Genomic DNA, 24,059 nt, shown 5'->3' with positions numbered 1-24,059 from the left:
TGAGTGGCGGGGGTGGGGGGGATCTTAGAAAGGAGGAAGTCAGAGAAAGGCGAGCCCGCGTGTCTGTGTACACCCTCCCTTCAAATCCTTGGCTGGCCCTGCACTGCACATGTATGACTGATGCTTCAAGGAGCCCTGTGGAGGACAACACCTGAGAGCTGAGCAGGTTTCAGAGACTTCCCTAGACTGAGTAAGGCATGGAATTCAGGTCCCACAAAGTCAGCAGGGCATGGTCAGCACTGTGGGTGAAGGCCCAGAGGACTGTACCTTTGGAGTACGGACCATGCAGCAGGACGAAGAGCTGCATCCTAGGACCGTGAGCAAAACTAAAACAAACTCACCCTGAAAAAGCTTTTCACAGGGTCAAGGTGATGGCTGTTGTTCAGCTGCTAAGTTGTGTCTGATTTTTTGTGACCCCACAGACTGTAGCACACCAGGGTTCCCTGTCTTTCACTATCTCAAAGAGTTTGCTCAAACTCATGCCTGTTGAGTCAAGGTGATGGTGATCACCAGCAATTCAACTGTGTACTAAAATAAACACACTTCTTAGAAAGGTAACTATCCAGAGTCTCTACAACATGTACTTCACTATGTCTACTTTGCAAACAGAAACTACTGGACATGCAAAGAAACAGAAGCTACGCAGCTAAAGTCAACAGAGAAAAAGTCAAGAGGAGCAGAACCACAGATAACCTAGATGTTGGATTTAGTACGAAATAATTTCAAAAATAAATAGTACAGGACCTCCGTGCTGGTACAGTGGATAAAAATCCACCTGCCAATGCAGGGGACACAGGTTCGACCCCTGGTCAAGGAAGACTGTACATGCCATAGAGCAACTAAGCCTGTGCACCACAACGACTGAGCCTGCGTGCCCAACTGCTGAAGCCCGCGCACAGAGCCTGTGCTCCGCAACAAGAGAAGTCGCCACACGCAGACGCCCATGCGCTGCAACAAAGGTTAACCGCCACTCCCTGCCACTACAGGAAGCCCAGACGTAGCAATGAAGACCCAGCACAACCAAAAATAAATAAATATTACAAATACGCTCAAGAATGTATAGGAAACGTTGGATAAAATGGGTGAAAAGATGAAGAATTACAGAGGAGATAAAAAATTCTAAAGAAGGACTAAATGGAAATTCAAGAACTAAAAATTACAATACTCAAATAAAAAAATTCATTGGGTGAGACTAATAGCAGACCAGATGCTGCAGAAGACAGAAGCAGTCAACTTGAAGACAGGTAAGTAGACATTATCCAAACTGAAGCACAAAAAATATAAAGACTAAAACTGAACAAGCTGAGTCAGTCTGAACAAGCTGACCTGTGGGGACGATATCTAACATAAAAGTAACTGGAGTCTCAGAAAGATAAAAGAATATAAGAATAAACAAACAATTTGAAGAAATACAGGCTAAAAGTTTTCTAGCTTTGATTAGTTTTTTTTTGGCAATTAACTGCAATTATAATAATTATCACTGATTATTATGTCCTGGGCTTCCCTGGTGGCTCACAGGGTAAAGAATCTGCCTGCAAAGCAGGAGACCTGGGTTCAATCCCTGGGTCGGGAAGATCCCCTGGAGAATGGCAACCCACTCCAGTATTCTTGTCTGGAAAATCCTATGGACAGAGGAGCCTGGCAGGACTCCTAGGAGGCTGCTACAGTCCATGGGGTCAAAGAGTTGGATTTGACTGAGCAGCTAACACACACCATGTCCTAGCATCAAGACTAAGTAGTTTATATATATTATTTCCCAATTTTCACAAAATAGGCATTGCTGCCCCATTTTCAGAATAAGAAAACTGAGGACTGAAATGGGGTGGAGGGCGAGGTGAAGGGTCTTGCACACATCGCCACGGTCGCAGATCTAAAATGACAAACTAGGTTTGTCCAGACTTTCCCTCGGCTATTTCAGAAAGCCTCGAGCTGATAAGGATGAAGGCAATCAACACCATCACCACTGGTTCTGAATCGTATGTGTTATTCTTTACGACAGTCCAGTGAGGCAGAAATATTATTCCCTTTTACAGAAATGAAGACCCAATTGCTTAAGGTGTTCTCTGTGCACAGGTTTCTCACCACCAATCAGAGGCTAAATCAGTATTTGATCCCAAACCTGTCTGAACTAACCCACCATACATTAATGATGGTGTGCAGGAGGCACGTTTAATCTCTGTAAGAGAATATATGAATATACTGGTCTAAGTGCCCTGTTGTTCATGTACCAGTTAGGCTAATTACAAAGGACACAGTAGTAATAGGAGTGAAATTGGGGAATACTTTGTGGGTAACCCTCAATTCCAGCTCTAGTCTGAAGGAATAAAACTGCTCTCCTTTTTAAGTGACCCATCTAGCACTTCCAAGTTACAGGATTACTGCTTCTTTTTCTTGTCTGCCTGTCTCCACAGGTGAGGCACCCCAGGATGGCGTGCCCATGAGTTCTGCACCCCACTGAATGAATCCTCAGTGTGCTATCCTGGGTCGGCAGTCATTCACCTCTGACAGCTAATAGTCTTGGCGATTCTGCCTCGGCAGCTCCGGGATGATAAAGAAATGTTTCAGACTTGTAGCTACTGACAAGCTGTGCGAGTAATTTAAGCCAGGTTTAAATTTAAACTTACTAGCTGTGCCAGTAATTTAAACCAGGTCCCTTCACCCCTAAATCGGGGATGACAGTGTCTTTCATGCAGGACCGTTGAGATGATCAAGCGGCAACAGGCACCTGGCCTGTAGCAGGCACTCAATAAATGGCAGTTGTAATTTATCACTTCTATCAAACTTGGACCATGAAGGTACAGAAACTTTTTTTTTTTTAATAGTCACCTTTAACGGAGTGTTTTTCTTGTTCATCTCAAGGCTTTTTCAAAAAACCCGAACTACAGGTTATGGAGTAAGTGTTCCCAATTTCATTTAACATGAGTTAATTTCTCATGAAGCATGCTCCCATAAGTTGTAAGCAAACATTATAAAATATTAACTCATTTTAAAGTTGAGACCATTCATTCCAGATCAGCAAAATGGAGGAAGTGCATACACATATACACACATACCCCAGATAGCTTCTGATTTCAAGTAACAAGAGTGTTTGAGCCAATGGCTTGAATACAAAAACCGTCAGTCCCCAAAGAGCCTTGAGCTGTAAGGTTATTTTGGAAAGAGACTTCAATTTTCTAAAGGCAGCTTAAAAAAACTCCTCTGGTTTTATCCCTACATAATTTGAGCAATAATACCCTCTCCCAGATAACTGTACTCCCTTTTAGAAAAGCCTGCTTCCTTGATCATTCTGAAGGAATCCGTTATTTTGCTTTCATTTTTTAAGGAGTAATGATGGGGGGACCTCCCTGGTAAGACACCACACTCCGAAGTAGGGGGCCCGGGTTCGATCCCTGGTCAGGGAACTAGAGCTCACACGCCGTGATTAAAAGATCCCCCGTGCAGCCAAATAAATAAATGACAATAAAATATTGTTTTAAAAGAAGAAGAAGTAATGATGGACTCACAAGAATTCAAAATGCCTTGAAGGCCCAAAGTAATTTGTTTAAACTTTGCTCAAATCACTGCAACTACCACCAAGAGCTTTTTGCGGTTTTTCTGTCTAGGGCCTTCTATTCCTGAGGGCCTAGTTTTGTTTATTTATAGGTTTACTTTCATTCAAAAAATTTCTTTAATCAGATTATCAGCCACCAATTTGGAAAACGGCAAAAAGGAGAAAATATTCTAAACACAGACGATGTTCGCTGTATACCTCTTGACATTCTTTCCATTAAAATTCTAATCTATTTTTATCTCTATCTATTCTTAAGAAAACTTTCTCCCCACAGAAAACCACAGGATTAAAAATATCATTACAATTAAGACTCTAAACTTAATTATCGACTCTACTTACAATTAACTTCACACTATCCCTTTAAATTTCAGAAAATGTTAACTAAAAAAAAATAGCTGAAATGAAGTTGGAAATTACTTGGATATAAAGATTTACTTCCTATCCACTGATGAATTTAGCACTTTACCTTTAAAATCTTAGATTTCCTCATATATGACCAGCTATTTCTTAAAACAGATAAATTATCAAAATGAAAATCTGGGGTGAACATCACATTTTAATTTTGCTTTAAAAAATACAAGTGTTCTTGTAAAACCACTCACTATGCAACTGTAACTGAAAATGAAAGGGGGAATAAAAGAGGAAGCAATAAGAAAGCAAAGTGTTTCCTTTCCTGACTGAAAAAAGCTGGGAACTACTCATGACCATCCAGCTGTATTTCAGAAATAATACTTCCCTATCATATGCTTGTAATAAAATGACATACCACTGTCACTTTTTTATTCACTCAAATAAAAGGATTTGAGAAGCCGAATTTTCAGACTAACGACGTCACAGAGACTTCTAGTGGATACCCTGTGTTACCAATAAGCTAAAATGTACTCCAAATATATCTTGGCATGAATTTTAAGGAAGCCACCATATAACAATAAAACACACATTTTGATTTGTGATTCATTATTTTTTAATCACAGAAAAAGACCTAGTAGCAGGAATATCCTGGGTTTTCCCTGCCAAGGAGAAGCGTACATGTGCGTGTGTTTAAATAATACATCTGTTAAAAAAAAAAAAATGAACCAATTCAACTCAACTAAGTCATGTGATAGAAAAACAAATTTGGTACACCCACGCTCACAGTGACCACATGACTCTTCCACTTTATACAAGAACAATGTGCACCACTTTCATCTCCAGCAGCCTGAGATGTAGTACGCGCTTCCTTCTCTAGAGACACACACTGACTTACACTGGACCCACCACGTGCACACACACGCTGGTGCTCGCAGGGGCAGAAATCCTGCGACATCAGCCCCACCGCAACTCTTCTGACCTCAGGGGGCACTCAAAAGACCAAGAGCAGGAGTCAGTCAGGGCTGCGGTCACCTGAAGGTTCAGGGCTAGCAAATGTGCTTCAGTGGTGCTTTTTGGTGGGAAAAAAAAAAAAAAGCCTCAGGCCTGCTTGAGTGTCCTCACAGCATGGCGGCTGGTTTCCTCCAAAACAAAAGAAGAGGTGGGGGACCTAGGTGGAAGCCATCTCTTTCATGAACTGGCCTTGGAAATCATATGGCATCACTTCTATTACACTCTCTTCAATAGAGGAGAGTTCTAAGTCTGGCATATGTTCAAGGCAAAGAGAATCAGACTCTATCTTTTGAAAGAAAAAAAACCCCAAAGAACTGCAACATCCTTCAAAACCTCTACGATGTTCAAGAAAATACTTGCTATTTTAAACATGTATTAGTGGGAGAGAGAGGGAAAGAACACATTCACCAGGTAAAACTTTCTAAATGACAATGTATTTCACAGTTCAATACTGTTAAGACTTCAAAACTTAGAACCAACATAGAAGAATTGAACAGCTTGGAAATTTCCCCCTTGATCCAAGTAGTCTGCAGAATTCAGTTTTTTGTTTTTTAAAATCTCCTCATACACAGCAGGGACAAGTAAGAGAGAGAGAGAGAGACAAATTCCTAAAGCCATTTCAAACTAAACTGCTTACAGGGAGATGATTTGTTTTTCCATTTAAAGGTCTCTTATTAATTTATAATACTGATAAAGCTTACATGCAAAAAATAATAGATACCTCTTAGCGTAAGTCCTCTCACCATTCTCAACCATCTTTCAAATCATTTTGGGGAGGTGGGTGGTTAAGTATTCTCAAACCAGAAATACAGAAATGCTTCTTAAAAGTTCCAAAGAACATCAGATGGGTTTTGTGTCACTTAAGCACTGTGAGAAACCAAGAAAATTATGAAAACACACTGGGAAACAGACATGAGGGCTCAGCCTCTTGTGGCTTCTCTGGAAGAGACCAGAAGCCCTTGGACAGGAACGGCCTGGATTCCACTGAGTATGGCTCATGGGAAGATGTGCAACATCACTGTTTTACTCATCTCGCTGTTTTTTAAGAATTAAATGTCACAGGGCTGCCCACACAAGCTGACAAAAAAAATCCTAAATATGCTGTAATCATTGGTGACTGCAGAAACCCTATCAGGCCCCTGCAGTGGGTGAGATCTGAGTTTATCCCCACGTTTCCAGGCCACAGGGATGATGATAACTGCTATTGTGGCCCCTATCTGAGAGGCACCAAAGTCACCCCATGGGTTACACTGCTGTGAGGTTAAATTTGATGGATTCATTCATGAATATTCACGATCAGTGAATATTTAATGGCCACTGACAGAGCATTTCCTGGGGACCCATCCGGCTGATAAGCAGCAATTCATCCCGTGCTTGTTGAGCCCCTGCCAAGTGTCAGGTCGACGACACACATACAGTAGCTGCAAACAGCCAAGCTGGAGTCGGCCAGGCTCCCCTCCCAGTCCTTGCCAGTTGTGACCTCCTGGACAAGACAGCATAGCCCTTCACACTTTCCATCATTTATAAAATGGAGATAATAGGAGACCTACCTCAAAGGCTTGATGGGCTTCACTTAGTATGGCATGAGCACCCAGTATATGCCAAGTCCTCCAGAGGTATTCCCCAAGCACCCTCTTCGAATGACATGAGGTTTCCTTTTTGTATCCTGCAAGCTTTCCTTTAGTACTTGCCAGTTTCTAAGTACTTTCCAGCTTGAGGATCTGATATTAACATCTCTCTCTCCCCCACCGGACTGTCAAATTATCATCAAGGCAGACATTCTGTCTGATTTATTCAATATACCCAACATCCCAAACAGCATATAATAGGGGCCCAATAAATATTTGATAAGCTAATAAACTATGTTGGCAAATTCGCAAAATACAAACATGAAAGAAACAATACTGGCCTGCCAACAAGGAGTTCCTAGGCCACCGATGCAATTCTCAATTCTGGTTGCATTTAGAATCATCTGGGGAGTCATACTGCTGTAAGCCCAATACTTGGCCCCTACTGTGGAACGACTCTTGGAGGGTGGACCTATGGGAATCTCTGTTGTTGTGTTTTAAAAGAGTTGTTCAGGTGATCTTTTTAAAAAATTATTTGTTTTTGGCTGTGCTGGGTCTTTGATGCTGCACAAGGGCTTTCTCCAGTCTTGGCAAGCGGGGGCTACTCCCCAGTTGCAATGTGCCAGCTTCTCATTGAGGTGGCTTCTCTCATTGCAGAGCATGGCTTCTAGGACATAAGTCATAGCACGTGGACTCAGGAGTTGTGGTGCACGGGCTTAGCTGCTCTGCGGCATGTGGGATCTTCCCGGACCAGGGATGGAACCCATGTCTCCTGTATTGGCAGGCGGACTCTTTACCACTGAGCCACTAGGGGGAAACCCTTCTTCAGATGATTTTAATGAAAAGGAAGGATTGACACTCATTGGTCTAATGCTTGAAAGACTGACTGACAGTTACCATACAGTGTGAGGTATGTTCTCCCGGGGATGATGGAAGTGTCTTGTCTCTGCATCATCTAATATTGTAGCTGCTTGTCACACGTGACTACTGAGGACTCAATGTGGCCACTGACATTGAGGGCCTGAACTGAATTTTATTTTAATTTAAATTGAAAAAGTTATGTGTGACCTGGAGCTCTTCTATTAGCCAGGGCAGAAGACATATGACAGCGCGGAATCCAGGTGACAGGACTCAAAGCTCAGTGAGCTGTGGTCCCACCCACAGGACAGCATCACTGATAAGCGGAAGTGGAGACCAGACTCTGCACTCACCCTGCAACCCCACACCTTCCACACACGCAGGACAATCTCTCCTACTGCCATGCCCGAGACTGCTGGGACCAAGCTCAAGAGCTGCTGTGTGAGCTGCGGAATGGCGTGGTCATTGTGCAAAACAAGGCGATGTGTCTTAAGTAAGGACTCTTGGAGAGGGAAGAGTTGCAAGGAGCCCCCAGCAAAGAAACGACATGGCAGCACCTTAGAGATGTAAATCAGAAGTCTCCCTTTATGAGTCACAGCATAAGCCGTTAACATTACGGAGAACTGACATGCATTCCTGAGGCAGACAATGGCTTATTACATTCGTTATAAAATCAGACTGGTTCCACATTACTGGTAGAAAGGCCGAATTAATACAGAGAAGGCATCCATGCTATTGACCTACCTGTCATTTTTCCTCGCCTATTGTGTGTTAGCCAGGCACTACACGGCAGGCAGTATGTTAGGGACCTTAAATATTCCCTCATTTTGCCCGTACAAGACTCTGTAAATTAGATGTTATTTTCTCATTTTATGGTGAGGTAATTTAAAACTCATGGAAGTTAAGTAATTTACTTGACTTTGACAAGCAGGAGTAAAGCTACAATTGAAACTTAGATCTACGTTACACCTAAGATTGTTTTTTTTATAAAGTCTGTCTCATATTCTATTATATACTCAACAGATATGAGACTGTCCAACAAACCTCCGTTTATTTTCTGTTTTATCAAATCATAGTCAATGCTTCAATGAACCTACTTGTATATAAAGCATAATACACACACATACATGTAGAAAAGTACATATATCCTAAGTGAGCATTTCATGAACTATCAAAAAGTAGACTTAACTATGGATTTGATCGACCAATCCATAGTTTCTTACAGAAAAACCCAAATGACCTTATTGGCCAACCTAACAATACACTCCAAATCAAGAAACAGAACAATGCCAGCACCTCAGAAGCCCCCTGGGCAACCTGCTAGTTATTTATCCCATCCTCCACCACAGACCTAATATCTGTAAAGGGCCTACCACCTCATGGGAGTCCATCAGATGCAAGCTAAGAGAGAAGTTACAAATTATGTGTATAATCTAGGCCAAGACTTAAAGTACCACTTGGTCACTAGATAATTGGACAAATACCATTTATTTACTTTAATTAGAAGTTAGCGTTTTATTGGACATAAAGAAATTAGAGACAGGTCTCAAAGAACCAGGGTACAAAATCTGTTAATTAGGATTATAGAGTGCCCTAGGCTTGGGGCTTTAAGGGTGACAAGTGACTGATTCTTGGCTCTGATAAGGTGAGGAGGACCAGGAAGTATCTGAGGGCTGAGCTCTGCCTGGTTCCACGTTCCTTTCAGTCCCATGACTTTACCGAAATAAGGAGCATAAATTTAAATAAAATATAAAACAAATAAAATATAAATGTGTCATACTTAACTAAACTCCCAAGAAGTGGCAGACCTTTTACAGATGTGAACTACTTAAATCATTCAACAGTCCTGTAATAGCACCATCCCTGCTTTATAGAGAAGATGACAGAGGTTCACAAAGTGGAGCACCTGGAGGTCACGAGGCCGGTCAGGGTTAGAGCAAGGATGCAAACCCACCTCCACTGGACCTCAGAGCCCTGCCCAGTCCAAACACCCAGCTGCCTTCCCCTCCCAGGTGTTCTCTTCTGTTACAGACAACTGACTTCTTAGAGACATGACCTCCGGGAAAGCCAGCTGATGACTGAAGTAACAATAACAAAAGATGGGAGTCACAGACCTAGAAACTCCTTTCACGTCTCCAAGCCTCTCTCCCCCCCTGGAACCTACTGTTTCATGTGGACACCTACTGTTTATCTTCATTCAGTTTGTTCTTTCTTATCCACTGACAACATACTTTTCTCTACAAGATGACAAAGTCTCTGACCAAGTAAGTAAAGTAAGTTAGTCGCTCAGTTGTGCCCGACTCTTTGCAACCCCATGGACTGCAGCCCACCGGGCTCCCCTGTCCATGAGATTTTACAGGCAAGGATACTAGAGTGGGTAGCCTTTCCTTTCTCCAGGGAATCTTCTGAACCCAGGGATCAAACCCAGTTCTCCTGCACTGCAGGTAGATTCTTTAGCAGCTGAGCCACAAGGGAAGCCCATTTGCTGACACAGGTTACCTGGTCTGCCCTGAGCCACAAGCAAAGCAGGTTGTGGCAGGCTGTGCCCAGGTGTCCACTTAGCCTTGTACCCCACATCCCCTCTAACTCTCACCCCATGTGTGTTACCAATTGGTAGTGGTGGTGGTGTTCAGTCACTAATTCGTGTCTAACTCTTTGTGACCCCATGGATTGTGTAGCCCACCAGGCTCCTCTGCCCATGGGATTTCCCAGGCAAGAATACTGGAGGGGGCTGCCATTTCCCTTTCCAGGGGATCTTCCCAACCCAGGGGTTGAACCCGAATCTCCTGCATTGCAGACAGACTCTTTACCACTGAGCCACCTGGGAAGCCTGTCACCAATATTGATTTTCAAATGTGTACAAGTACGCTTCAGATGGAAAGATCCTCGTTTAACTGAATTACAGCCTGACCAACCACACAAAGAGATTTTATATGTCGCTTGTGGCAATATTACCTATAACGTTACTAAGTTTTTCAATGTATAATAAAACCTACTGCAATTAATGGGCTTCCCAGGTGGCACTAGTGGTAAAGAACCTGACTGCCAATGCAGGAGACATAAGAGACATGGGTTCTATTCCTGGATCAGGAGGATCCCTGGAGGAGGGCATGGCAACCCACTGCAGTATCCCTGCCTGGAGAATTCCCTGGACAGAGGAGCCTGGTGGGCTACAGTGCATAGGGTTGCAAAGAGTTGGACATGACTGAAGCAACTTAGCATTGCAATTAATGTTTTTTCTTCTTTTTTCTCGGGAAGCAGTAACAGGCTTGGACTGACAGAAGAACTGAATTTCTTTGACTTACTTGGTTTTCCATTTGTAGAAAGTCTTTCCTAAACTTAGCACCTAACAAATAACAGAAAAACTTGGGTCTTCTGCATTGCAGGTGGATCCTTTACCATCTGAGCCATCAGGGAAGTCCAAGACTATATCTATAAATATATAGAATTGGTGCTGCCCGTGTTGGTAAGTACTTACCTTGACCGGAATTGTATATTGCTTTTACAGACTTCTTAACTTTCTGTAAGGCTGTTCTATCTTGGTCTAGAGCCTAAAAGAGAAAAACGGGGAGAGAAAATGTTGGAAAACTTGGTAAGTTTAAAAAAGAAAAGAAGAAGAAAAACTCATTCATAGCCGCATTTGTTGTGCTAAGCACTGCAGCAACAGCAAACCTGCACATTTATCTAATGGCAAACGTTTCAGAGCCATGATTTGCCCAGGATTCGAGCAGTTTTGAGATAAGTGCAGTTATTCCATAAGCCTCAACACTGGGTGAAGTGGATAACTTGGTAGTCAGTTGGTAACTGTGCTAAGTTATGCACAGGAAAGAAAACAGAAGACACCTAATAAATCTTAAGATTTGATTCTTTCACTTGGAAAGCTTATAACTTGGGAAGTCAGAGAGGCAAACACGTGACATGTTCCCAGAGGATAAAGCACGTCGTCAAATGGTAACTTCAGCCAGAAAGAAAACATTTAAGGGGGTGTAATAAATAAGAGTGGCCCCGAAGCGCTTCTCAAACTTTTAACTTGAGGATTATTTTCAGTGTTAAAATTTTTTTTGATGACATAATGCTGTTATTTCAAAAATTCCACTTATTAAAAATCACAACATGGAAAATGTTACCATGATGCTGGTAATGCTTACACATGATTTCTTAGGTGATGAATCAACACATCTCCAGCCATCTACCTGTATTACGGAGGGGGTTGGGGGTGGGGTATGCTGGGGGACCGTCACTCCTGATTCTTAACCCAAGTGCTGGATACACAATTGTGTTTCACTTGAAAACTCACCACACCGTGCACGTAGGATGTGCACACTTTCCTATGTGCATATACACTTCAAAAGAAAGTCAGTATAAGATAACACTCACAGCATGCTGACTTAAAGTTATTAGAACAACTTCAAGCCCCTCTCTGCTCTCCCAAGGGTCTAGGATCCATTCACAGGCTAGGAACCCCTGGATGGTTATGTGAAGATGTGAAGGGCAGGAGCAACAGCAGCCATCATCATAAACACATTTGTATAAAGTTTAAGAACATTACATGTGCACTCATGCCTATTACATCAGCTAAGCCTTAAGACCCCAGATGAGTGAACTGAGGCCCACAGAGGATAGGACCTTCCTCACTGCAGGAAGGCGCCAGGTGATGGCAGCGGGCACCTACTATTCCGCTTCTGCAAGACGGGTTTTCCTGCCGCTCTGAACGTGGGGTTCAAGGGGCCCTGCTGCCTTCCTCCGGCTCCTGCTCTCTGGGTGAACATGGTGAATGCCCGCCTCAGTCCCGCCTAGGATTTCTGGGCTTGGGAACAGGGATCGTAACATTCAGCCCCTTTCTGATGATGCATGCCTGGGGGATGCCACGGCTTTTGTGGTGGTAGAATCTGGCCAGACAGGATGATGCTAACAGAGACAAGCACCAGAAACAAGAGGTGGAGGAGGCAGTCCTTGCATGCAGCTGTCCTCAAGGGTGTGCGCCGCTAACCTTCCTGAGGACTGAGGACAGGAGACAGTAAACTCCCTTCAGTCCTCAGCCAGCTGAAGCTGAGACTGTCACTTGCAGCCACGCGTCCTAAACAACACAAGACCTGAAGTTCACCGAGCACTTCCTACACCTGCTGTAAGCCTGGTGGAGAAGACACACCCAGCACGTAAGACCCTCTGAGTCCATCTTCAACAACAAAAAACCAGCATCTGTATTTTTCAGGTAAGGAAATGCGATAGGCCATCACTAAACATTTGTAAGAAGGGAGAAAAATATTAACTTGCCCAAAGTCACAGAGTCAGAAAGTGCTAAAGGTCACATTTCACACGAATGGCTCTTGAACCCCAAATCTAATGGGATACTGGGATAAAAATCAGGCTGCAGGTCAAAGGCTATTTCTGCCACACCCATCACTTACTTCCCACCTCCACAACTTTGTCACAACCACATCCCACCTGTACTCCCTTTTTTTGTATTCTTTTGAAATCAATGTTTTTCTTTAGGTCCATTCCCCCTCCCCTTTTTTCCCCATTCACATCTTTAAAAAAAAAAATGGACATTGTAAAGAGCTAGATCACTCACCATTAACAGAAGATACCCTAAAAATGATGTAGTACCTCTAACTACACAAAATGCTCACCTATTTACTACCTCGAATCATCTCATCTAACACCAGGGACACCACACATCACACTTAGGAAACCGTGTTTTACGACTTAGTTGCAGAGAAGAGACGAAGCCTGAGTTATTTCAAAGATCTGAGATTTGTACTTTAAAAAGGGAAGATAACTAACATTTTAATAAATGTGTAGTCACACAGGGGGCTGAGGTTTACACAGATTATTCCTCTCAATTCTTACAAGAACGCTCTGAGGTAAGTGCTAGTACTGGATTCATTTTATAGATGAGTAAATAGAGGCTTAGAAAGTGGAACTTGCCCAGGTGGCAGAGTAGGGATTTGAATCCAGGTCTTCACGGTAAAACACCACCCCCTAATCACTAACCAGTTCTGTGTTCCAGTGATATCCTTGAGGAACTGAAACTGAAAGCAGTCTCATCTTGAGCAGGGAATGTCCACCAGTTTGCAGAGGCAAATCTGAGTTAAGATAGTTAGGTTGCTGGTAAGAGTGGGAAGGGAAGACATTAATGAAAATAAGTGCAAGTAAGAACTCATTTTAAGAGATGGGATCCAAAGGGTTTGGATGCAATCCTTTGATGAACTGCTTTTGTGGTGAGGATATTTTAAAAAATAATTCTAATAACAGCCATCATTTATTTTTTTAATATAAATATTGAGCATGCGTGCTAGGCTGCTTCAGTCGTGTCTGACTCTTTGCAACCCTCAGGACTGTAGCCCACCAGGTTCCTCCAACCATGGGATTTTTCAGGCAAGAATATTGGACTGGAATGCCAAGCTGTCCTCCAGGGGATCTTCCTAACCCAAGGATAGAACCTGAGTCTCCTTTGGCTCCTGCATTGCAGGCAGATTCTTTACCGCTGAGCCACCAGGGAAGTCCTTATATCCATTATTACTGCCATCTTTTTTCCCTGATGAAAACTCCTGCTTTATTTTGGAGAAGTCAAACAGCTTGCCAGGTGTCACATATCAGGTAAGAGAAAACACAGCTTATGCTTTTTCAAACAAGCCACCTAAAAATCCACTGTGGATGGCATGCTCATGTTTCTCCTGATTTTTTAATAACTTTAGAGAAAGAACAAAAGATCTCCTTCTGGAAGAAAATACACTATTGGCTTAGCTCTGGGGAGTGATAACCACTGAAGAATGATTCTACTCATGGAGAAATTAATGAGTGGACTTTAATGTCCACGCACAGAGTTAATGACTCCCAATAAGCAAAGGGCTGGGGAAGACTTCAGCCGTAACATTTTATGAGGCCAGTTATCTGCTTCCTTTCTGCAGGAGGGAAAGTCTCAGAAATTTATGTTGGATTCTTACCAACTTGTCTATAAACTAATAGGATGTAAAGTTCACATACTTACTTTTAAAGGTTATTAATGATATCCACAGCCACCATTGCATCTAGGTGACACTTCTCTTTTTACACTCTCCTATTTGGCCACCAGCAAAAGGCAGCCAAGTAAAATGCACTTTTAAGAGCTCCGTGTTGAAGACAGCCGGGAACGCTGTCCTTCAATCAAACAAGGCTCCCTCCAGAAATAACACATGTCTAAATGTGCTAGAGAGTACCATCCCCTCGGCCACCAGATGAGCAACACTCAGCAGTGACATCTTTTAAAATGTCCTGTGTGTAAAACTAAATAAAGCGGAGAGAAAAGTGGCAGATGAATGGGGCTTCACAACTGTCCTCTCTCTCAACCCATTAAAAGTATGTTAAAATACGTGCCTGCGTTCCAAGTATGTATCTGAAGGTGAACAACTAGAAAAAGTGTATGTGTTTGTGAGAGAAGGAGAGAGGGAGCGGGGAGAAGGATGAATGAACCAAGGCAGGAATCCAGGAGAACAGGCTGATCTCTAATAATGCAATAACACCTTCCCCATTTAAGAATTCCGCAAGACAGCAACTCCGCCTTCTCTGCATTACTAAAGAGCAGGGGCATTAACCTCAAAAAGTACTCTCATCTTTATATGGAGACATCTTATTTCATGCACAGTCCTAACAAATGTGGGCATCTGAACACACAGAGAAGGTAAAGGCTGTTGCAAACTAGCGAGAAGCTGCTGGAGAAACCATACCACAAAAGCTAGCAACCTGAGGGTTCAGAAGGAGTCTACAAACTGGATATGAGAATGAAAAAGAATTCTTTAAGAATCAAGGGGTTATTTGGGGTAGAACATGGAGCCTTTCGTACCCCTCTGGGCCAAGCCGCATCCCTGGGTCACAACAGTGCAAACAACAGATGCTCTTGAAGATGCACAGGAATCCAGCCATGCCTGTTCCCCTCCATTTAGGGCATTTGTACCGGCTGATCTGTCTGTCTGGAACGTTCCTCCCTGAGCTCTTCAGGTGAGGGTTCTGTTTACCTAGGCCTCAGGTTAACAGCCCCTCCTGCAACCTTCCTAGTGGTCCAGTGGCTAAGACTGCATGCTCTCTATGCAGGGGACTGGGTTCCATCCCTGGTCAGGGAACTAGATGTCACATGCCCCAACTAAGACCTGGCACAGCCAAATTAAAAAAAAAAAAAAAAAAAAAGCTCCTCCTCCGGGAGACCTTCTATGATCCACCTAAAGCAGCGTATCTGCTCTCCGCCACCATTCACTCTCACACACTTCACACTGGATACTCAACAGTGCTACACACCCCTGAAATGATACTGGTCGTGACCTGTATGGAACTTTTCTCCCTCCACCGGGAGAAGGAAAGCCCTATGGACGTGGGCCCTATGGAACCTCTTCACGGCTGAATTCCCAGATCTGGCATCCAGCTGAGCAGAAGCTCAAAAACCCTTATGAAACGAAGTTACAAATATGAATCAATGAACCCCTCATTATTCTCAGCTCCCCAAATAGCAACGTACGCAATGCAAGGCTTGCCTTGAAAATGGCTGAATAGAATTTTGAACTGAGAAAACACTGCCCTCTGCAATTCCTCCCCTGATGGTTTTGAACAGCTGACGTCTAAAAGTACGTATGTGTTAAATGTGTGAGTGTATATATGTGTTTGTGTGTGTGTATATGTGTGTGTCACACGTACATGTATAAGGAGTATGACCACACCGTACCTTGAGTAGCGGTTTAAAACGACAGACAGAGCTTACACATTTTCAGTTAGTTTGTATCTCAAGATAATTATTCTGGCAACTGTTAAAAACATTTTATTGGAATACAGTACACCTACGTTAAATGAGCAATGCCAATACGACTGCTAATACTCATTAAGATTTTTCTCTTTCAGAATTACTTTTTAAGTCCAGGGCACCTTCTTTTCAATATACTCAAGTGGGAAAAAATGTGTCTTATTTTAGGTAGATGTGATTTTTGAAAATAAAGCACAAGTCTTTGGTGCTAAGTCTTCGGCGTATACTTACAGAGAAAGCAAACAGTGGGTAACAACTGCATAGAATTCTTACAGACATGCCTGGGAAGACATCAGTCACACCTCCCACCCTCTAGGCATGCTGAACGTTAAGTAGATTAAAGTACCTGGATGTGGCTGGCACAAAGCCTTGCACGGAGCAGGTGCTCAAAAGCTGCTAGCATCATTACCCTCACCTCTGGAGGTGCTTCCAAGAGAGAAATTTCTGAAACACTTGGAGCGGCGACAGCACAGCGGTTCTGAAACAAGCACTCCCACTAGCAAAGTGGTTTCTTCAATGAAAAGAATTTTTACTCAGTTGGGGGAAAAAAAGGAGTGCTTCCGTTTTATTATTTTAATAGTCCTATTCAGGGAGGTAATTTCAGAAATGCATTTCAACAGATGCATTTGTCCCATGATTACCACAAGGTAAAAGCTCTTCTTCTGTGCACCTGGCTTAAGAGGGAAATCAAAGGGAGACGATGCTGGCCCAATTTTGGTTCAAAGCCCAGATGCTTCATCCTTCACCTTGCTGAGCAACCCCACTGCCTTTCTGGGAGGAGGGAGATGCCTAATTAATTCTCATCAACTTTCTGAGAATGAAATGGTGATGGAGGCTCGCGTGCAGCCTCCTAGCCAAGTCGATACATTAGTTATCCATCACAAGACCCCACAGCCTAGAATGCACATGTGTAGCTGTAGTGTGGACCAGGCGTGGGCCCAGAAAGTGAGCTAGCGTGACGATGAAGGGAGAGGACCATGCCATTTCCCCATCAAAGGGCTGGGGCATCTGAGCACAAAGAGGAGGCATGGGCTGTGGCAAATGAGAGACAGCCTGCTGCAGAGACCACACCGACAGAAGCCGGGAACCCGAGGGTTCGGAAAGATTATTCAAACTGCACATGAGAACGGAAAAAAAAAAAAAAAAAAAAAAATTTCTTTAAGAAGCAAGAGGCCACTTGGAGTAGGACACAGAAACTTTTGTACCCCTCTGGGCCGAGGGGCATCCCTGGGTCACAGTGGAATGCCAACAAAAGATGCTCTCAGAGATGCACAGGAATCCAGCCATGCCCATTCCACCACTCAGGGCATTTGTACCTGCTGATCTGTCTGCCTGGACCTCTCCTCCCTAAGCTCTTCAGGTGAGGGTTCATCTAGGCCTCTGGTTGACAGTCTCAGGTTAATGCAGCTGAGTCTCTGTTCTGAGGATCAATCCTGGGTTTTTATGTCACTGGCTCACTTGTTCATCCACTAGCTGTGGCTGGCTCAGAGTGGTCCCTCCTCTGGGCCAGGCACTGCCTCTGCCTCTGCTTCCCCAGCTGCACGTCCCCCCTCTTCTACCTGGTACAGCAGAACAACAATAAAAGCCTTCACTAGGACAGGTGGGACGCTTGGGACTGTGTTAGACAAGACATGAAGGAAGTTATTCATAAAGTAGGAATCCTCCCTATCCTGGGATGTTGGCTACACTTTCCAAATTATACTATCCTTTACCTTGAATTTTAGGGGTTTAGTACCTCTGTCTCTTCCTCTACTTGTCAACTGAAAGTGCTCCAATAATACTACTTGTATTTGTTTCTTTCTTTGCACAGAAGGCGATGAGTAAGAACTTGCTCCGTTGAATGAAAGGAAAACACACACGGAAGGAAGAAAGGATGAATCTACTGGTCCAATACTTCGGCCGCCTGATGCGAAGAACTGACTCACTGGAAATGACCCTGATGCAGGGCAAGATTGACGGCAGGAGGAGAAGGGGATGAGAGAGGATGAGACGGATGGATGGCATCACTGACTCAAAAGACATGAGTTTGAGCAAGCTCCGGGAGTTGGTGATGGACAGGGAGGCCTGGCATGCTGCAGTCCATGGGGTCACAAAGAGTCAGACACAACCGAGTGACTGAACTGAACTGAACCAAGAGTAAAACCGAAGTCCTCATCACTGTCAGCCAGGCCCTGTGAGGTCCAGGGCCGGTGCCCTCTGACTGTTCCCACACTCTCCACTTGTGTCTAAGTCACATCCGCAGTCTTTCGGAACCCGTAAGCTTGAATCCACCCAAGAGCTTCTGCAACTGCTAACATCTCTGCTGAGATCCTTTTCTCCAAACTCTTCCCCGGATGTAAAGGGGCGTGGCCTGTTCGCTCTCTCCTTTTTTCTTGTGCATTCACCTCAAATGCTGGAAGCACAGCCCCTACTAACCTGAGGAGTGGAAGTTATGGGGGCGCTGAGAGGCACCCTGTGGTTCAGCTACACATCAGCGCAGAAGGCCAAGAGCAGCTCACATGAAAGGAAGAGGGAGAGATGTTATCATTTCTTAGTTTCAAGATTAACATGAGTTGAATGAGGCTGCTACACAAGGGGAAACGATCAACCTAAAATAAAACGTGATTTGCATAATACATCTCAAAAAGGGAAAGCTGACAGGTCATCCCCAAAGGTTTTAAGCTCTTTGCTCTATTATAGACTATAAAAGTGTCCTTAAGATTCAGATTCTCCTTTGTTTATACAGATTTCAATCAGAAACTTCTGTCCTCTACTCTACCTGTAGCTGAATGGCTGCACCAAAGGGAATCAGACTCACAGGCAGCAGAGAATTGCGGGTGCTGAGGACTAAGGGTTTGGACCCCACTTCACAGCTCAGATATGCAGCAAAGATCAATGTATCACCTTAAAAGCAAGTTGTTGTTCAGTCACTAAGTCGTGTCCAACTCTTTGCGACCCCATGGACTGCAGCCTGCCAGGCTCCTCTGACCTCCTCTATCTCCTGGAGTTTGCTGTAACTCATGTCTGTTGAGTGGTGATGCCATATACCTTCAGCAATACCTCCTGATGGATTCTAAGGATTTATGCCATGCAGGAAAACAGCAGCAACCTATCAACTTTCCAGGCCAAAGAAAAGACACTGCATAAAACTGTGGCTCACCAAAGTCCCCTTTCCTGTGTACACATCTTGAGGAAGGAGACTATGCAAGGTCCAGAGCGGGGGCTCAATAAATATGAGTCAGCTGAATCTGCCTCTATCCTGAAAGCATCTAAAAGTAAAGGCATACAGAACAGCACTGGAACTCACAGAATGCTACTTTTCTCAAGCGCTGTTTATTTTAAAAAGCTAAGTGTTTCATACAACCTTGCACTGTCCTAATCAAGACTCTCTTTGCTGAACCACTAAACCGACTCTTGCACTGCTGTGGGGACCAGAGGAGTGAACGACCCCTTTAAGACCCTTAAAGCCATATAATAAGACCCTACCTGACTCGAAGCACTAAGCCCAGTCTTGCTTTGCCCCGTGAGGCTGGGTCTCTACACCTAATGGCTCAATTCCCTCTGGTCCCACACCATGCGGCACTGTTACCACGGGGCCCCCAGTTCCACAGGGTCACCAACATTCCAGCATTCAAGCCCTTGTTGGTGAATGCAGTCTTTGCCTCTGGTGCGTTATCTGGGCCCTGGAAGAAGCAGGGCCTGGCTGCAGAGCCATCGAGAAACGGATGCTGTGGTGAAGAGCTTGGAGGGCCCAGCCCTTGATGACTTCTGCTGGCTCCGTTGGGACCTGCTCAAGCAAGTTGTCCTGAAGTGCCCCTGCCCTCCTCCCACGCTGCCACCACAGGGAGTGTTTCCTTCTTGCCTCCTCGGCCTCTAACAGTCCTTAGAGACGTTTTTCTTTTAAAGAGATTTTTTTTTTTTTTTTTTTTTTACAAAATTACTTATTTATTTCTGGCTGTGTGGTGTCTTTGTTGCTGTGCATGGGCTTTCTCTAGTTCCAGTGAGCGGAGGCCGTTCTCCAGGGCGGTGCGTGGGCTTCTTGCTGCGGTGGCGCCTCTTGCTGGGGAGCATGGGCTCTAGGGTGCTCGGGCTTCAGTAGTTGAGGCAAGCAGGCTCCAGACCACATGCTCAGTAGTTGTGGTGCACGGGCTTAGTTGCTGCTCGGTGTGTGGGATCTTCCCAGACCAAGGATCAAACCTGTGATCCCTGAGTAGGCAGGTGGATTCTTAACCACTGAGTCACCAGGGAAGTCTTCCTTAGAGGCTTAGATCGGCCCAGTCTCACCTTCCTTCTCCCAACACTGAGGATGAGGTTGATAAAAAAAATAGGAACGTGTTCTTATTTAATCCTCACAGTAACGGATCAGGACGTCTCTGTCGCCCACATTTTACCGAGGAGACTAAAGCGCAGGATCAAGTCAGAGACGCAGTCAAGGTTTGAGCCCGGGTTTTCCCGACCTGCAAGCCCATATTCGTGAGCTTCGTGTTCTCCAAGCTGCCAGCCTGACAAACTGGGTCCAGAGGAAACTTTAAAAGACAAGATCAGCCAAGGGTTCGGTAAGCAGCCCACAAGACAAACAACTTTCGAAACCTTCTCCTTCCCACGTGAGGGACGCTCTTGGGAGAAGCCAAAGAGGAATTGAGATCAACGTTTAGCTTGACAACCTGAAGTCTCTCTTTACAGGGGGGAGGGGACAAAAGCAAAGTGGGAGGAGGTCAGCCTGCAGCTCGATAGTCACCTGGCTGTCCCCACACCCACCTGCCACTTCACATGGCCCCATCTGCTAACCAAGCACTGTGCTGGGTGTGGTGGTGATGAGTCAGCCACAGAGACGGTTTCCTCGTGGCTTCAGGGGCACCTGGGGGACTGCAGTGCAGCCTTCGTGGACTTCACTGAGAGCCATGCTGGATACTGGGCATGACTTGCACTAAAACTGATCACTGACATGTGTGCCTCCAAGGAGGAAAACAGGTTAAAGAGCAATAACTAATCACAACAGCACATGGAGATGCACAGGCTTGTGAAAGCTTCCAGGTTCACCTTAAAATATCAGAGACTGGAAAACATTACTAAGAGTGACTGGCAGAAAAACCCTCGAAAAGAATTGGTGTGCTTATCCTTGGAGTCAGTGAGGGAATCAGGAGCTTAAGAAGAGGGACAGTTTCTCCACCTGGTACTTCTAATCCACCTCTGGTCTGCGGAGAGGTCACTTTAGTCCCTGCTGAGCAGTGTGAGAGGGACAGAGAGGACTATCCAGAGATCAGGCGCGGCAATCCACAAACACCTACCCCTCTCAACAGCCAACATCCACACTCGACGTGGGAACACCAGGCGAAGACCAGACAGTGCTCTTCTTCAAAGAGGGAGAGAAAGGGAACAGCAAGGTGCAAACCAACGTTCCTCAGAGGAGAGATGCTGGGGTCTAGAAGCGCCAAGGAGGCCAGGTGGCCGGACCACGTGCACACGTGGAGGATAAAGAGATGGACGGGGGCCAGATCACGCGGGGAGGAGAGGCCACGGAAAGAGTTCAGTTTTATTCTGACGGCAAAGGTAAGTCAAGAGTGGGGCTGCTGGGGTTTTACAAGAAAGAAGGTGGCAATTACTCCTGAACTTTGGAAAAATGACTCTGGATGATGTGCTGGGAATGGGAGGGACAGGAGCAAGACTGGAAAGGAAAGAGCCGATCAGCTGGGTCTCACACAGACAGAACTTTTAAGTATTTCTCGTGTGGCTGGATCCACTTCCTCCTCTAGGATCACACTTCATATTTAAAGCTTCCTCCAGAAGTAGCCTTCCCCCACTGACACCCACTTAGGAACTCGCATTTAAGGCTTCCTCTTTTTCTCCTCCCCACTCCACACCCACTCACGACCTCGGTGGAGGGCATCGAGATGCCCAGTTGGACTCAGGAGACCACAAAACCCGGCCAGGCCCACCTCTGCAGCAGTCCTTAAACCCCATCCCCTTGGCGCCAGCCTGACTTCAGGACTGCATCATGTCCGGGGCAGAGGGAGGAGTTATTATAAACTGAATCCGATCATGGCATTCTTGCTTTAAAACTTAGAATAATGAGCATGCTGAGTCTTTCAATGACTTTGAAATCCCTCTTTGCCTTACTCCAAGGGCTTCCGCAGGCTCCCTTCTGCAGCACGATGACCTGCTCTCTCCGATCTCTCACCCGACGTTCCTGGCAGTCCAGGTCCATGGTGCTCAGTCATACGTAGCACTTGTCTGGCCTCTGTTTGACTCTGGAGATGCCAACTCCACTAGCTACAGCTCTTGTCCTCAATAATACTTTTGCCTTTTCTTCTCCATCTTAACATGCTACAAACACAGGCTCAACCTTTATGCTTGAGTTTTATCATCTCTTCTTTGAAACCTGTCCCTTCCTGCTGAGAACGAATCTCTCTGCAGTGCTGTGAGAGCACTTATCATAAGGACTTCTTCCTTACATTTCCATCTCCAACAAATGGAGCTATGAATCTTTCAAGATGCTACACACATACTCACTGCCTTTCCCTACTACAGAGCCAGCTTCCTGCCCTAGGAATGCACGGGACCTGGAGACCAAGGTGTTCACAGTGCACAGATGGGACCCCACCCAGATCCAGCTAGGGTTACCTGGCAGCTCACTCTGACCCCACTCTCAGACCTCTCGGGCTCCCCGCTTCCTGACCTGTAAACCTGGAAGGCTCTAATTTTCTGAAAACAAACCATTTTCAAGTCCTAGGGACCATACTGCTTCAACTCTCTTAGCATATTAGGTTTTGTTTTAAAGGAAAAACACCTTAATTTTTTTTAACACCTTAATTTTTTAAAAGGGAGCGACCCTAGGAAGGACCTTACATTTAAGGCCTCTATGCGATTAAAAAGACCAACCGTGGCTTTGGTCTCAGATTCTAATTCCAGTCATTTCTGTGTCACTTTTTTATATTCTCTGTCCTCCAAGAAATGTTTAGAAAAGTTCATTGTGAATTCTGTATTCAAAGACTCTATCGATCATATAAAATAAACATACTTAGTGCCTATTTAAAAAATAATTTACTTATTTATTGGCTGTGCTGGGTCTTTGTTGCTGTGGGGACTCTCTCGTTGGGGTGAACAGGCTTCTCCTTGCGGTGGCTTCTCTTATGACTTTTTAAAGATGAAGGAACTGATTCAGAGCAAGTGTCCAGGGCCAAAAGTCTGGGAAATGGCAAAACCAGGCTTTCCACCCTGGAAAGTCTAACCCCCAATGTCTGTGTTCTTTCTGCCACATCAGACTGCCTCTCCAGTTAAAAGACATGTTTTATGCTGCTTCTTATGATGCTCGGGTATATCGCACACTAACCTTTCTATAGGTGGCTCAGGGGCCCAGCTTCTGAGAAAAGAAGTTCTAAGGGGAGACAAGCTCTAAGCCACTGGTGACGTTCCCAGCTTAGCTGAGTTTAGAACTCTTGTGTCCTCTCCCAAAGAAACCTCAGAGCTGCTGGCCGTAGATCCGGCCATTGCTAAAGAATGGTTTTTACAAAGAAAGACTGGCCTGATTTGACAGTGGAGATCAAGAAACCCCAACTCCACGTCTGCACAAAGATGACATTGCAAATGAAGGACCACTTCTTGTGAACAAACAATGACATGGATTCGAGTGGCATTTCCCAGACTGAGGTCCGTAGAAAACTATTTCTGAGATGCTGGTAAGTATCCTGGGGGAAAAAAAGAGGCCGCAAATCTGGAAAACACTGTGTGCTAATTACCATGTGCTAATTAACTATACCTTTCTTTTGGATACCCAAGGCACACAAGAATATCAAAAGCTGGGATATTTTTTTGTGTGGGTCTTATTAGTAAACCCATTTTATTATAAAAATTCACTTCAAAATTTGAAATTATTAACAATGATAATTATACACCACCACAAAACTGTGTGGAGAAAAGCATCCTGGGATAGAGTAGAGCTCTAATGATTAAGTCCAGTAGAACACTGTCCTTTATT

At 44.6% G+C, this 24,059-nt stretch overlaps 1 protein-coding gene across 2 annotated transcripts in view; it reads right to left on the bottom strand.

Moving 5' to 3' along the window:
* ASAP1 (ArfGAP with SH3 domain, ankyrin repeat and PH domain 1) overlaps positions 1-24,059 on the bottom strand; it is a 340,720-nt gene that overhangs the window by 128,492 nt on the left and 188,169 nt on the right. For both annotated transcript variants that reach the window (XM_010844319.1, XM_010844320.1), the window contains exon 3: positions 10,817-10,889. In XM_010844319.1, the coding sequence (XP_010842621.1) occupies positions 10,817-10,889 (73 nt within the window). The remainder of the gene's footprint in view (positions 1-10,816; positions 10,890-24,059) is intronic.

This window comes from Bison bison, unplaced genomic scaffold (genome assembly GCF_000754665.1).
Source record: "Bison bison bison isolate TAMUID 2011002044 unplaced genomic scaffold, Bison_UMD1.0 scf7180017864199, whole genome shotgun sequence".
Taxonomy (NCBI): Eukaryota; Metazoa; Chordata; class Mammalia; order Artiodactyla; family Bovidae; genus Bison; species Bison bison.
Note: the sequence above shows the minus strand (reverse complement) of the source record. Positions and strands in the feature narration are given on the sequence as shown.